This window comes from Zingiber officinale, chromosome 1A (genome assembly GCF_018446385.1).
Source record: "Zingiber officinale cultivar Zhangliang chromosome 1A, Zo_v1.1, whole genome shotgun sequence".
Lineage (NCBI taxonomy): Eukaryota > Viridiplantae > Streptophyta > Magnoliopsida > Zingiberales > Zingiberaceae > Zingiber > Zingiber officinale.
Window position 1 is genome coordinate 120,692,358 of NC_055987.1, and position 13,852 is coordinate 120,706,209.

The following is a 13,852-nucleotide window of genomic DNA, read 5'->3' on the forward strand; positions in this document are numbered from 1 at the left end:
TTATGAGGGCCTAAGCATGTTGTACATTGGAGCAAAAGGTGAAATTATTACTTTAGCGATCCCTTCAGAAGGACCTCATAAAGAAGATAAATTATAGAAGATATTTATCCTAGCACAATGTCTCTTTATGTCGGGAAGGACCAACACCCAAGTTAATCATCAGCTTCAAGGATATTTCATAATACTAATTAAGGGAGATCGGATCCTCTGTCCCCAAAAGCTCTTATCCCCGTGTCTCACTCGTTGCCCCAGCCCACCGTCGGTGGCCTTCTGCGCTAACCCGATCAATACTATACCTTAAGGGGAAGGTAAACCTAGGGGGATCATTGTCGGTGTGATCGGGGTCGGAATCTAGCCGAATCTGAACAAGATTTCCTCCGTCGTCGATCTAAGCTCCTGCTCAGATCTGGTCGAATTCCCGTGTAGATCACGCAGGTGGCGATCCCTCTAGATTCATCTTCCTTTTAAGGTATAATTTTAGTCCGGCCAAGGGCTGGGAGTTGAACTGGAGAGACTAGTATGACACGGGAATAAGGAAAATTCAGGACAAGGGGGTGAGGCCTTCTCCGAAAAGTACGAAGGCTCTTGTTGTAAATTGTAGCACAAAGAGAGTTATTTTGTCAAAGGTCAAATAAATATGGTGATTAAGAGCGTGCCACGTTGTTGTCCCTTCCTTGGCGAAACCCTTCCATCGCGACGCCGGAAGCTTCTTCCCCTCTGCCCTTTTCTGCTGCTTCTCCAGCTTAGGATCCGATGGACGACCGATGGAGGATGCGAAGGTGTCGTCGTTCCCCTTGACGATCGCCACCGTGACCTCTCCTCTACCTCTCGGCAACTTACCTGCTCTTCCTCCTCCACTGCAGAAGCACTGGCGACGACTCTCGACCGCATCAGGTAATTTCTATGTGGATTTTTGTACTTTCTTACCTTGATTGCTGTCCAATAATATTGTTCTCTCTTTACGCTTCTGAATGATACCCTCAAATAATTTGATGAGATTGCTGATTAATTTCTCTAATTGGACTGACAAATTTAGGTACTGACATTACTGATCGGTGAATCTGTGTCTATTGCTTCATCAATCGAATTTTTTGAAATGTATTTGGTTTGCAGAAAAACTTTCTCATATTTGAGAATACAAAACAACTTCAAGGATGACACTAAACCAATAGCAAATAAGATAGTTTTCTAACACCAATTACATATACAGATTATCCTTACTGGCTTCATTACAGTTGGAGATCTCCATGGGTGAACAAGAAAATTTTAATTTACTGTTGGTGGTTCAATCTTCAGATGAAAGTATATAGTGGTGATAGAATAAAGGGTGTCATTTTGGACTCATTTAACTAGTAAATGATATGAATCTATCAGTTTGTTCTATATGTCTACATGGAGATGGAGGTTTTGATGCCACAGGTTGGAAAATTCTCTACCACCATACATCTTGTAAATTGAGCAAGAAATTAATTGCAAAATAAAAAATATACCATTATTCTCCCTGGTTTGAGTCTTAACCTTTCTCCGCTCCTTTTGATGCCCTTTTATGGATCAAGCAGACAGCACGAGAGTAAAGAGGAGATCTAATTGTCTTTTGTAGATGTAAAGTCCTAAACAACTCTCCTACAAAGAATTATTAGGGTATCAGGCCGACACAACCATCCATCAGAAGTTGGTTGCCACATGGTAGATTTGCATAAATGGGCAAGGTTGATTCCCTGCAAAGCCAAGGGAAAATACCCTCCCATGTGGTGGCCCGCTCAGTTTCCTTCTTACCTCTTTACAGATGACTGCAGGGTCAACGTATAACCTTTTGCAAAAATGAAATGATGTCTTTACAGTTGGTACCTGTATATGGTGTTACTGTAATGGTCACAGAGTCGATCCTCAACGTGTGCACAATGCCTCACTGGTTGCCTGACCCAGCCTCTCGTGATTTACTTCTCTTCGAGATTGTGTGGGAAAGTCCTGAAGGGGCCCCGGGGTGAGAGTTATCACCTTTACTGCAATGAAATGATGTCTTCATTCAATTCATTCACTGCATTGGCTAAACACTTTGGGTTCCATTTATTTAGTTTGACTCAATTGAAACCAAAATCAGCTATTAATATCAGTCCACAAGTAAGAAAATTCCAACAAAACACACTAAAAGCAGTGCTAGCTAGGCTAGTTTGATAAGAGCTTTGTTCAAATTTTACTATTTTAGACTTGGGTTTTGAAAAATTGTTCTTTTTCTTCATTTACAGATCTCTAAACCTCACCTGTTCCGAGATAAACCATGAAATGAAAGCAGTTATTTGTGCATATGGAACAATCCAGTTCAGCTGAAAGTTATGGTTTTGGTGACCAGGCAACTAGTGATGTTACCGTTCGCTTAAGGAATGGAGATGGGAAGCCTGAGTGGTTCCGCTGCCATTCATCCATTCTAAGGAGACAAAGCAAGTACTTTTCAGATTTGCTTTCCAAGAACAATCTTAGTAATCCAAGCCTTGAATCGCAGAATTGCATTGAAGTTCCTTGCAAAAGCGGCGAGTATGAAAACTATGTTAAGCTCTTGAAGCTATTATATTTATCTGAAGAATCAGTTTCAGACTCATGGGATTCTGTCATATCTGTGCTTGGTATTCTTCGAGCTTCAGTTGCTCTTGAGTGCAGATCAATCAACCAGAGCTGCATCAATTACTTGGAGGCTGTGCCTTGGGGGGAAGAGGAAGAGGAAGAAATTGTTAAAGTTGTTTCCACTCTAGGTCCCGAAGCTCAACCTCTTATAGCCCGGATAAAACCTGTTGATTCAAATGCTACTAAGAATGTGTTCCTTTCGGCTTTACATTGTGCTACGACCGTCGGATGTTCCTTTCCTCCATTCACAGATGATCTAAAAAATTCTGCACAGGAACAAGTTGAATACATGCTTATGGAGGACGAAGACACTCCATTGGTTGTCACAGATGAGGATGTAAAATCTGAGGTAAGTGGATGCCTATCCAGGATATTCACTACACTAGCAACCACACTGGATTGGCTGCCCTCTGGTTTTAAACAGTCCCCAGAAGCAGCTGAACAATGCCTCTTCCAAACCCTATCAGACGTTGAGTGGATGAGCAATATACTTCCAAAATTGGAAATGATGAAGGAATTTGTTTCTAACTGGGCTATTATATCTAATCACATGTTAGCAGTCATTCAAGATGAGAAGTATAACTCCACTTTCTGGTCTGTGAAGGCTAAGTTGATCGAAGTGACTGGGAAAGTGTTGGATGCTATTGGATACGGCAGCGTGGTTCTTCCGACGCCATCCAGAGTCCAGTTCTTGAAGACATGGCTCCCATATATTAGGGAGCTGAAGCCTATACTTGATTCAAAATGCGTGGAGGACAACTCATTTCCTCACAAGATGGACAGCGATTTATGTCAGAACATAGAAGGTGCAATCACTTCACTTGTGCTTGCCTTGCCATCAAACGATCAAGCTGATATACTTGCTGACTGGATGAAGAGAAATGAGCAGTCGAGTTATCCGGATCTGAGTGAGGCATTTGAAGTGTGGTGTTACAGGGCCAAAACAGCTAAAAGGCGATTGTTGGTCAACCTTGATGAAGGGGGCAATTCAGCTGTCAGCCTCTAATGTTGCATTACCTTTGTAGTTTGATTCAGGTAGATGGATTAGGATTCCTTTGCTAATGAATCCCTTGCGAGCTGTACTATTCCGGAGCTGTTTTTAGGTGCATGCATTAGTAATCCATCCTGTGTTTTCTCACAAACAAAACTCTCATATCCCCATGATGCAACAACACAAGATTACATGAAAGACTGAACGCCAAGGATTTATCATGATCAATAAAAACTTCTATGGGTCGGGTTTAGATAATCATTCTTAGAATTAGTCATAAGATGAATATTTGATACTTTATAATGTCAATTAAAAAAAATGAAGAGAGAACACCAAACATTAGGATGATAAATTTATTAAATAGAAAATATTACTGATTGAAAGATGGATTACAAAGGGTTAGCCTTTTTTTTAAAGGTTTATCAAATGGGTAAAAAAAATAGATGGTCAAATTCTAAAATCTCTGAAATTGGAGAGACTATTAAATAAAAAATTATCAAATTTCAACGACTAAAAAAAGGATAATTAGTAAACTTAATTATAAATTTAAAATTGAAATTGATTATTTAATTGAATTGTCATGTTTAAGCTTAGAGAATAATATTTTCGAATTAGATTTTATTTCAGAATATTTAACCGGGAAGAAGTCTTTTTGTATTTGCGGGAACAAAAACTCAGAAAAGCTTGGCGCCAAATTGCAACCTGTTGCCGCAATTCTGCGCGCCAAAACCAATAGTACCCGCCAATTTTCTGCGCTCCGTTATACATCCGGGCCTTGTTGTTCACTCCCCTTCCATTCCCATCGCCTCGCATGGCTCCCAAAATCCCATTCAGGAGGCGGACCCACGCTCCCCCCTACACCTCCCCTCCGTCCTGCGCAAAGGCGAGTCGCTTCGAAACCACCTTGTGCGAGGAATGCCACTCCGGCGACAACGACGACGAGCTCCTCCTCTGCGACAAGTGCGATCGAGGGTTCCACACCTTCTGCCTCCGCCCCATCCTCGCTTGCGTCCCTAAGGGCCTTTGGTTCTGCCCCTTGTGCTCCGCCGACAGGAAACCCAAGCGTGAGTTATTCTTTTTGTCATTTCTTCTTTTCTACTACCTCCGACACTATATTTCATCGCGCTCAGTCGATCTGACGGTTTCGATTGCAGAATTCCCTCTGGTCCAGACCAAGATCGTTGATTTCTTCCGGTTACAACGGTCCTCGGGACCAGAAGATTTCGGGTCCAGGAAGAGGAAGAAGCGGTCAGGAGGATTGGTAATGTCAAAGAAGAAGAGAAAGCTTCTACCTTTCAACCCTAGTGAGGATCCGGACCGGAGGCTGGAGCAGATGGCGTCTCTGGCCACCGCTTTAACGGCCACCGGGGCCGTGTTCAGCAATGAGCTCACCTACCGCCTCGGAATGGCTCCAAGGTCAGCGAATTTCGCATGCTCTGAGAAAGGAGGGATGCAGGTAATGGATTCCTAGATTCCTTCTGATCCCATTCACATAGATTATAGATTCTAATTCAATGTAAGATTGGCCAGATCAACTATGAATTATGACTTCGATTGATGAATTCTATTTTTCAAATCTTTCCTTCCACCAAGTTTAAAAGATGCATGATAAATGCAGGTGTTGTCTAAGGAAGACACTGAAACCTTGAACCTGTGTAAGAAAATGATGGAGAAGGGAGAATGGCCTCCTCTGATGGTGGTTTATGATCCTCTTGAAGGGTTAGCATCTTCCTCATAAGCATCATATTCTATGTTTGCAATCTCTGTGAATGCCACCTTTAACTTTGTCCATCATCGTTGCCTGCAACAGATTCACAGTGGAGGCTGATAGGTTCATCAGGGACCTAACCATCGTAACAGAGTATGTCGGCGACGTTGATTACCTGAAGAATAGAGAACACGACGATGGCGATAGCATGATGACATTACTTTCAGCTGAGGATCCTTCAAAGAGCCTTGTGATATGCCCTGATCAGCGAAGCAACATTGCCCGCTTCATCAATGGCATCAACAACCACACAAGGTCATTTAAATTCCACTGAATTTTAACCAATTCCTCTTCTTGCATGCACAGCAGCGCCTAATGCTCTGATTATGTTCATTGTCAAGCAGGGATGGAAAGAAGAAACAGAATCTCAAATGTGTCCGGTTCAGCGTGAATGGCGAGTCTCGCGTTCTTCTGATTGCGAATCGAGATATAACGAAGGGCGAGCGGCTGTATTACGACTACAACGGCAGCGAACAAGAATACCCAACCGGGCATTTTGTGTAAAATTAAGGCTCTCTTTCTCCGAAGTTCATACTTTACGATTTTGGTGGGGCAATTGGACAAAACAATAGGATGATTACAGCTAAAATGTTGTTCGCAGCAGTAAATTCTTAGCGACAAATGTGTTTCGTGTCAGATTGCTAACCTGTCTGAGCTAATAGAGGGAGAATAGGAAAAAACGAACGACCTTTGTGGCAAATCACTACGATTTTACGCCACTATTTTAAGCTTTTGTAAAATATCCGTAAAGCTCTCTTTCCAACTCGCACTTCTTTACGATGACACTCTTGTCAACACGTGTCCCTTCGGAATCCTTCCTATAGTCACATCCAACCGTACACTTGTCAATCAGATAAAAGGCAGCAATATGATCGAATATAAAAGAAGGCGAGAAAATTCTAGAACTTGGGTTGGGGAAGGAGGGTCCCACGCTTCCTTCTAGTTCTTTCTTATTCCTTCCTCCGCTGTACCTCTTTCTTCCAGAGGAATCCAGAAGCCCGGAGCATTCCGTCGAGCAGGCGGTGATGGCGACTACAAACCGCGTGCCTCCGGCCGTCGAAAAGCTCTCCGGCGTGGCGGAAATTCTGCCCCCGGCGGCAGATGGGCAGAGGCCGCTGCTCACGCCGTTCCTGACGAAGACGTATCAGCTGGTGGACGATCCGTCGGTGGATGACATGATCTCGTGGGGCGAGGACGGGTCGACGTTCGTGGTGTGGCGTCCAGCGGAGTTCGCGAGGGATCTGCTTCCAAAGTACTTCAAGCACAACAATTTCTCCAGCTTCGTACGCCAGCTCAACACTTACGTAGGTGTCTTCCGATCACGAGGTTCGATATTTTACTCTGCTTCCTATTCCTGAATTTTTAGTGATTTTTTTTTTTGGTTAGGGATTTCGAAAGATTGTCGCTGATCGGTGGGAGTTCGCTAACGATTGCTTCCGCAGAGGCGAAAAGCGCCTCCTTTGCGACATCCACCGCCGCAAAATCGTGCCATCTGCTCCGGCCGTTGCGGCGCCGATCCAGGTAGATGTTTCGTTAAACCTGCCGGGGACGCCGGAGAACTCGGGGGATGAGCAGGTCATCTTGTCGAACTCCTCTCCCGGGCCGTCGCCCACGACGCCTACGGGGTCATCTGGGCCTAGCGGTTCGGTTGAATTAATGGAGGAGAACGATCGGCTAAGGAAAGAGAACGCCCGGCTCTCCCGCAAACTCGCCAAAATGAAGAGACTGTGCAACCATATCACGGCCCTTGTGTCCAAGCACGCGGGCGACGGCGTCGGCTGGGAGGCGGCGTCTCTTCCCTCGACGGTGCTGGAGCTGATGCCGACCGCTCGTGCGGAAGGAGAAGAGAACGACGAGTTGGAGGACGACACGTCGACGGAAGATGATGCGGCGATGAAGGCGACGAGCGCGGTTCCATGGCTGGGGCTGAGCCCGAGGCTCTTCGGGGGGACGATCGGGAGGAAGCGGGACCTCGAGGACAAGCGCGAGCCTCCAACGGCGGAGCCGAAGGAGGAAAGCTCGCAGGAGCACCACCAGCAGTCGTGGGTGGTGTACTGCCCACGGCCGATACGGAGAGTGAGCAACGGTTCCGGTGACGCCGGAGGTAGAGACGGCTGGTCTCACAGGTGATGCGCCGGGACCGGTCACGTGCCGACAACTGGATCGATAGGATCTCCTTTTCATGTCTCCTAGTTTTTGCTCCCTTTCTAAAATCTAAATTTAACTAGTTTGGAAAAAAAAAACGACAAAAAAATTGTGATATCGGCGTCATCCAGATGCAGCGATCTTAGTGATTCATAAGCCCTTTTAGCATAATTGATCATTTGAATCATCTAATCTTATTTTACTAATGTGGCTTATTCAACCAAATATGACTTATTTTCCTTGTGTAATCAAACAAACATGAGTAATATGTTTGCCCCGCCTAGTCTCTTAATCTTAATCCTAAGCAGACAACTAAAATATTCTTTAATTAAAAGTATAATTCTTTCAAAATTGTTTTTTAAATAATTTTTATTATTAAAATATGCAAGTAATTGTATACAAATTCATAAGAACAGAAGGTGGGGGAAAATCTTGCGTAATTGTTTGTTTCTTTTTATTCTAAATAAGAAAATTTTAATAGGCAATTTTCTCGTTTTTGTTTTTTTGGTATTTTGATGCATCACTCTCCGTCCTTTTGATGTTGGCAATCATTCTCCATCACTAGGTTTACTTGCTTCAGTTTCCGCCTTGGGCTGTGCTGCTTCCTTCCGTAGGAAAGTGTGCCGGGGCAGATGGAAATGCTTAACGAGAAGCCGATCCTTTTCAGTGAAGGGTGGGATGTCTTCCCGAATTGCCATTCATATCTGAAGGTATAATTCACTATGCACTAGTTAAGCGCCTAACGCATAGGCAAAGATAGATGGATTTCACGATATCATATTTTATCACTTTAATACAATAACATTAATTTAAAATAAAGTTAAAATTACATAACTAATAAAATATTATAAATTTATTTTACTTCTTGTTCGTCATAATTTTTAACAACTTATTCTTTATCGAAACTCAATATCATTGGACACAAACTCAAAGTTACATTTCAATATTTTTTTTAATTAAGCATTAAATTTAAAAATTTAAACTAAAATAAATCATGAAAATTCTGCATTATTTCTACGACGCCTAGATAATTTGACCGATTAGTCGACACCTAGGGCCAACCTAATCCCGCCTTAGCGTCATGGCCGCCTAGGCTGACCGACTAGAATATTTTCAATGCGGCTAGCAGGTGCCTAGTGCCTAGGTGCCGCCTCCTAGACCGATTTTTCAAACACTGTTCACATCCAAAAAACACATTAAGATCTACGTGTAATATTTCTAAGCGATTTTTTTATGTTTCTCCTACTTTGTTTGAGCTAATCAAATATCTTGTGCGAGAAAAAATGATCAAACCATTCGTGATGTTGGATCACCCGTCAAATCCATCCGCACTTCTTAGATTTACTTAGTGGTCAATCTATGAGGGTCAAATTTACCTATGACTGATCTGTGTGTTCTTGGAAAGGCCCGTCTGACTATCTCTTTTTTTATGTTTAGTCAAGTGATTACGCTCACCCAAGACATAACTCAGAGTCCGTTCTCAAGTTATATGAAGAAAGGTAAATCACGGGATCAAGTTATAGCCGACCGCTAAATGGTTAGAGGATCGAAAGATTTTTCTTTTCCGAGAGCATGCATCCGTTGGAAATGGTTACCTTGTCCCATTATAGTAAGGATGCAACCCTTTAACTAACTAAGCCGTGGAGACATCTTTTACTCAATCAGATAGGCACTGAAGAGGAAGATGCATTTGCTTTCCCGGACATAATGAACTCCACCATAGACGGTTTGGGAATCTTTAAAAGTTCAAGTTGTGCCACCAGCTTGAGCAATTTTTAATTATGATTTACAATTTCCCTATAGTTTAATTTTATGGCATGAAAAGAATAGAAATTTGTAGCTTGTTGTATGAATAAGTCTCTTCGAAATAATCTGGTTACTACAAATATTACAGAGAAGTCTCTTCGAAATGCAAAGCTTGAGAACTCACATATTACTTGCTATTGTTGACTGGAAGATAGACACCCTCTGCTGCTAACCAGACGTTATCAGGACGCTTCTCACGAATTCCACAAACCTGCACACAAGTAAACTTAACTGTTAACATTTCAGACTAAGATAATGCAAGCTCTCGTCGGGTTCATCTTTTTAGTATTGGCAATGCTTACAATGTAAGCTAGAGTCTCTATTTTTAGGATCAATACTTAAGCATTAGTAGATGTTGTGGTCTAAGTAGAACAATCTTCTATAATGTCTTTTTCTTATCTTGAGAACTCTAGTTGGATGTTAGTAAATAAACATTGAGATTACCTCTTGTTGTCCTCCAGCTATACGGGTATATTTCTTGTCATGACTGTGTAGGTAACCACTAGTATCGATATGTCGCAGTCTTATCCTTTCGTCTGGTTTCCATGTCTTACCGTTTCCCTCAATCTCTAATCTGAAACATAAAGAGAATGTTAAAATCAAGAACTCTTGTATTGCTCATAAGATGCGAAAGTAGGACAAGTAGCTCCAAAGCCGTTCTAACCGCCAAAAGTCTCCAGTATCAGATTGCTCTTCTCCGCCAACTCAGCTCACCTATAGGTTAGAAAACAAGAAAATTCAGCAAGTCTAGTATTCAAAAAGCCATATGTTTCAGCAATCCAAACAGGGTTGAGTTTTTATTGTGGAAAGACAAGATGAAAACCTTTTATGAGTATTACTATTTGATTCCATTGTAGTCATAGGAAAAACTGAAGCAACGTACAAAGATTCACATTTGTCCTATGACCGGTCACTTGAAAACCTTCGCTATTGGTCACACTTTCATGCTTTTGCTCTTGCTAAACTGCAAGCAACGTCTAAACAGTACTTGAAAGCTAGGTTCAATGTTAATTCAACCGCCACCACCATATGTCTGATCCTTGTTGGCACAATAAGCAAGACATTCTATTCTAAGGTACAATAAGGGTCAAGTTTGCAAAAGGATATCCAACGGTCTCCTCACTTTATGTTTTCTATTTTTTTTTTTTAATTTCAAACATGAAGAATCATTATCTATATATATATAGATAACAGATAGTATTTATATTGGTTTGATGAGATCAATCAATAAACCAACACTCGATCATAACAAACTTGATGTAAGTTAACATTTAAAAATAACAGTAGAATGGTTTACTTTCATTTGTGTTTTGGTCATAAACAAGCCTTATCATACTGAAAATTTCAATAATCTGTTGATGATGCAAGACGAATCCCATCTACTAGTGTGATATCTACAAATACGATGGTGATTGCTCAGTTATCTTCTTTGTTAATGCAGTAGCCAACATAGCAGCTGCATATATAATGGTTGATCTTGCAGGGACAGTGTATAAAGACTTAGCTAGATAACTGACAAAAGTAATCCCTTATCTTAACATATCCATTCATATTGTTCTTTAAGCAATGTATCCCAAAACAAGCAGCACACAATAGTCATTTTTCCATTATCAGAAATATGCACAGGCAACATGCAAGATTCAGCAACCAAGGCCTAATGTAAGGACCGATATGCAGAGACCATATAAGAAATCAAATGAATACTAACCTCCAAATTACTAGTAATTGGTGAAGCATGTAAGTGGCTGTGTAACCATTTTCGAGTTCACATACGCTGCAGTCGTATGATTGTTCCATTCGGGATAACATCACCTTGTTTTACAGAAGACTCAGGTGGAGACTTCACAATCTACATTCAAATGGATTAACAATCATGTAGATATCCGTATGAAATTGCTTTGAATGATATATACACAAAATAATAACAATCATCAGAAAACCCACATTGTCTAAAGATGATCTGCACATCTTATAGGATGATGAGTTAGCTTCCAAGAAATAATCAGAAATATGCATTTTACAGTAAGACAAAGAGAGGTCTTGATCATTTGGTGGAGCAAGGGTGGTAATCAATCAACTTCAATTGGCAAGGCAAAGGCAGGAGCAACCAATTGGCAAGTCCAGAGCATCAATCAATGTGAAAAGAATGGTTGCGGTCAAAGATGAAGGTGCCACAGCGACAGAACACCAATAGAGCTAGCCGTTGGGACCTCTAGTAGGAAGTGGTGGAGTTAGCAATCTGATGATGAATCTCTATGTAACAATGAAGGTGAGAAGGTAAGTTAGGGCTTTGGCCAAGATCATAGAGAGGGGAAAATCGACCTACAAGTCTTTCACTTAAGTGAGAATGGGTTTCAGGTAATGAGTGGAGAGTGATGGATTATTTTAGGACTATAAAGCGACGAATCAATGAGATGACAGAGGAAATGAGAAGAAGAGCAATGCCAAAAGATTTCTTTTAAAAAAAAAGGAAAAATAAAATGCTAAAGGACTGGTGGCGGCTGAGATACCATGTTAAAAATCATGAAAGAATAAATTATTAGAGTAAAGTGATTGATTACAATATGTATATTTAGACTTATCAGGATTTGAATAATGCTCCTTTCTACTCAGTCTGAAAGACTAATTCTTATTCCTATCTATTTGGTTGGTTTTATCTTGTAGACCAATTCTAACTTCATTATCCACTGGCAGTTGCTATCCTAATTTTGCAGAGGGAAATGTCACAAGCTTTGAGGATGTTGATGTTGTGATTGACACAATTGCCAGTAGGGAAGGGGCAGCAACATTTCCACCAAAAGCACTGGTCAAGTTCATCTGGATCGGCTGTTAAAGCAATCTCAAACAGTTCAGTTTTAATATGAATCCAAATTTCATCCAGCTCAATTTTCTACACGATGATCACACACCAATGTGTTGTTTTAAAGAGTAGAAATTATTATGCCACTCTCCTTAAATTTTCTTTTAAAACAATCTAAATCATGAAATTTTCTTAAATGCATAATAATGAAAAAACAAAAGATAAACTCGATAATGTCACACATACCCAGTAGCTATTTGAATCATCAACATTGGGGAATCTAGTGACAGACTGCTACCCACTCCCTGAGCCATAGGGCACGTCGTGCGAATGCCGCCGAAACTTTGTTCTTTCATGCATCAACTTAATCACACTTCCATATGTAATCCGCAGAAAAAAGGATTATAATTTGTTCATGGAACTGATGCCTACGTCTAGAGCAGAGGATAAAAGAACTCCACCGACCTGAACGCTCTCTTCGGCGGTGGCGACGACGGTTGGGCCAGGAGATCCGGCAGGAAACTCAAGGGTGAGGTAGAGGAAGAAGGCAAGGGCGATGAAAGGGAGGGCCATGAGGAGGATACGGACCAGAAACCAGCTTCGCTGCAAAAAACAGGGAAGACTCCGGGAAAGGTGGAAGAACAAGTCTCACGGCGTCGAGGAGGAGGCAGAGGATGCCCTGACGAAGTAGCGAGGAGTCGAGATCGAGCAGCCGAGTCAGTCTCCGGCGACGGCGATCTCTTTCAGCGGCAACGGTCGTCGCATGCCCCACAGTGGTCGCTTTAAGTTTAGGTTAAGGTCCTTTCACGTGGGAATTGGAGCCACGTCGAACGGTGTCCTCCCGGCTAATTATACGTCGACATGTTTCCGTTAAGTTGACGTGGAACTACTTGACGGTGCGATGTAGTTCTCATACTATCGGGTCGGAGCTATGAAATTTAAACCCGATCCCATTCGTCATGTCACATTCTCCTCACCCTTACCTCGACTGCCTCGCACTTCATCTGTGAACGGCCTTTGGCGTTGGACTTGGCATGGAGAGCCAGAAGGTGGTGGTAGTGATGGAGGAGGCCGGCGCCGCCCGCTCGACCCTCCAGTGGGCGATCAACAAATTCATTCGCGGCGGAGACTACATAACTCTTCTCTATGTCTACCCGTCGACGCGATCCAGGAAGAAGCAGAGGAACTACAGGCTCAAGGGATTCCAGTTGGCTCTCTCTTTCAAGGACCTCTGCAATGGAATCGCCGAGGTAGGTGAATTCTTTGTTTGGGAAAAATTTTGATACGTTTGAAGCTGTTGCACTTTGTAGGCAAAGTTGAAACTACAAGGTTATGGTAAGTCATCCAGTTCTTAATAGGTTTGATTGTTGTAGCACAATTTTGATCCTTATTGTTGCTGCTTTGCAGTGTATCAGAGCCCAAAACCTCATTTCTTATCTTCCCTTTGTCCTTCAAAATATTCTTCAGAAAATCCAAGAGGAGAAAGTTCTAACCTTCATGCCAATGTAGGGTTGTCTCCTCTGCCTTTACAACGGCTTGTATGGCACATAAAAGCAGCAAAGCAAATAGAAATTGTATTATCAAGTGTGTAAGCCTCATTCAATGCCAATAGACGTAAGGTGATAAAAGGATGAATTCCTATGATTTAAAATCACTGAAAAGGTGAAGTGTCAAGTGTGAACCCTTTAAGAAGGGAAAACCGATAGATACCATATTCAATTCT

At 42.0% G+C, this 13,852-nt stretch overlaps 3 protein-coding genes and 1 pseudogene across 3 annotated transcripts; 3 read left to right on the plus strand and 1 right to left on the minus strand.

Moving 5' to 3' along the window:
• Nucleotides 1–653: 653 nt before the first annotated feature.
• LOC122029510 (BTB/POZ domain-containing protein At3g05675-like) lies at nucleotides 654–3,740 on the plus strand. Its single transcript, XM_042588522.1, has 2 exons — nucleotides 654–894; nucleotides 2,247–3,740. Exon 2 carries the CDS (start codon nucleotides 2,306–2,308, stop codon nucleotides 3,623–3,625), a length of 1,320 nt encoding a protein of 439 aa, XP_042444456.1. The 5' UTR covers nucleotides 654–894; nucleotides 2,247–2,305; the 3' UTR covers nucleotides 3,626–3,740.
• Nucleotides 3,741–4,391: 651 nt separating this feature from the next.
• Nucleotides 4,392–6,185, plus strand: LOC122029518 (histone-lysine N-methyltransferase ATXR6-like). Its single transcript, XM_042588534.1, has 5 exons — nucleotides 4,392–4,674; nucleotides 4,765–5,066; nucleotides 5,229–5,329; nucleotides 5,421–5,633; nucleotides 5,723–6,185. Exons 1-5 carry the CDS (start codon nucleotides 4,422–4,424, stop codon nucleotides 5,880–5,882), a joined length of 1,029 nt encoding a protein of 342 aa, XP_042444468.1. The 5' UTR covers nucleotides 4,392–4,421; the 3' UTR covers nucleotides 5,883–6,185.
• Nucleotides 6,186–6,295: 110 nt separating this feature from the next.
• Nucleotides 6,296–7,691, plus strand: LOC122029524 (heat stress transcription factor B-2b-like). The gene is made up of 2 exons (XM_042588545.1): nucleotides 6,296–6,682; nucleotides 6,765–7,691. Exons 1-2 carry the CDS (start codon nucleotides 6,404–6,406, stop codon nucleotides 7,506–7,508), a joined length of 1,023 nt encoding a protein of 340 aa, XP_042444479.1. The 5' UTR covers nucleotides 6,296–6,403; the 3' UTR covers nucleotides 7,509–7,691.
• A 1,631-nt stretch (nucleotides 7,692–9,322) lies between these two features.
• LOC122009565 lies at nucleotides 9,323–12,946 on the minus strand (annotated as a pseudogene).
• Nucleotides 12,947–13,852: the final 906 nt, after the last annotated feature.

What these genes read in the sequence shown, in the direction of transcription:
- LOC122029510 (XM_042588522.1), top strand. Translation starts at nt 2,306, where the DNA reads ATGGAACAATCCAGTTCAGCTGAAAGTTATGGTTTTGGTGACCAGGCA.
- LOC122029518 (XM_042588534.1), top strand. Translation starts at nt 4,422, where the DNA reads ATGGCTCCCAAAATCCCATTCAGGAGGCGGACCCACGCTCCCCCCTAC. An exon ending in CGCCGACAGGAAACCCAAGC is followed by an intron (nt 4,675 to 4,764) that starts GTGAGTTATTCT and finishes TTTCGATTGCAG; the next exon opens with AATTCCCTCTGGTCCAGACC. An exon ending in GGCATCAACAACCACACAAG is followed by an intron (nt 5,634 to 5,722) that starts GTCATTTAAATT and finishes ATTGTCAAGCAG; the next exon opens with GGATGGAAAGAAGAAACAGA.
- LOC122029524 (XM_042588545.1), top strand. Translation starts at nt 6,404, where the DNA reads ATGGCGACTACAAACCGCGTGCCTCCGGCCGTCGAAAAGCTCTCCGGC. An exon ending in TACGCCAGCTCAACACTTAC is followed by an intron (nt 6,683 to 6,764) that starts GTAGGTGTCTTC and finishes TTTTTTGGTTAG; the next exon opens with GGATTTCGAAAGATTGTCGC.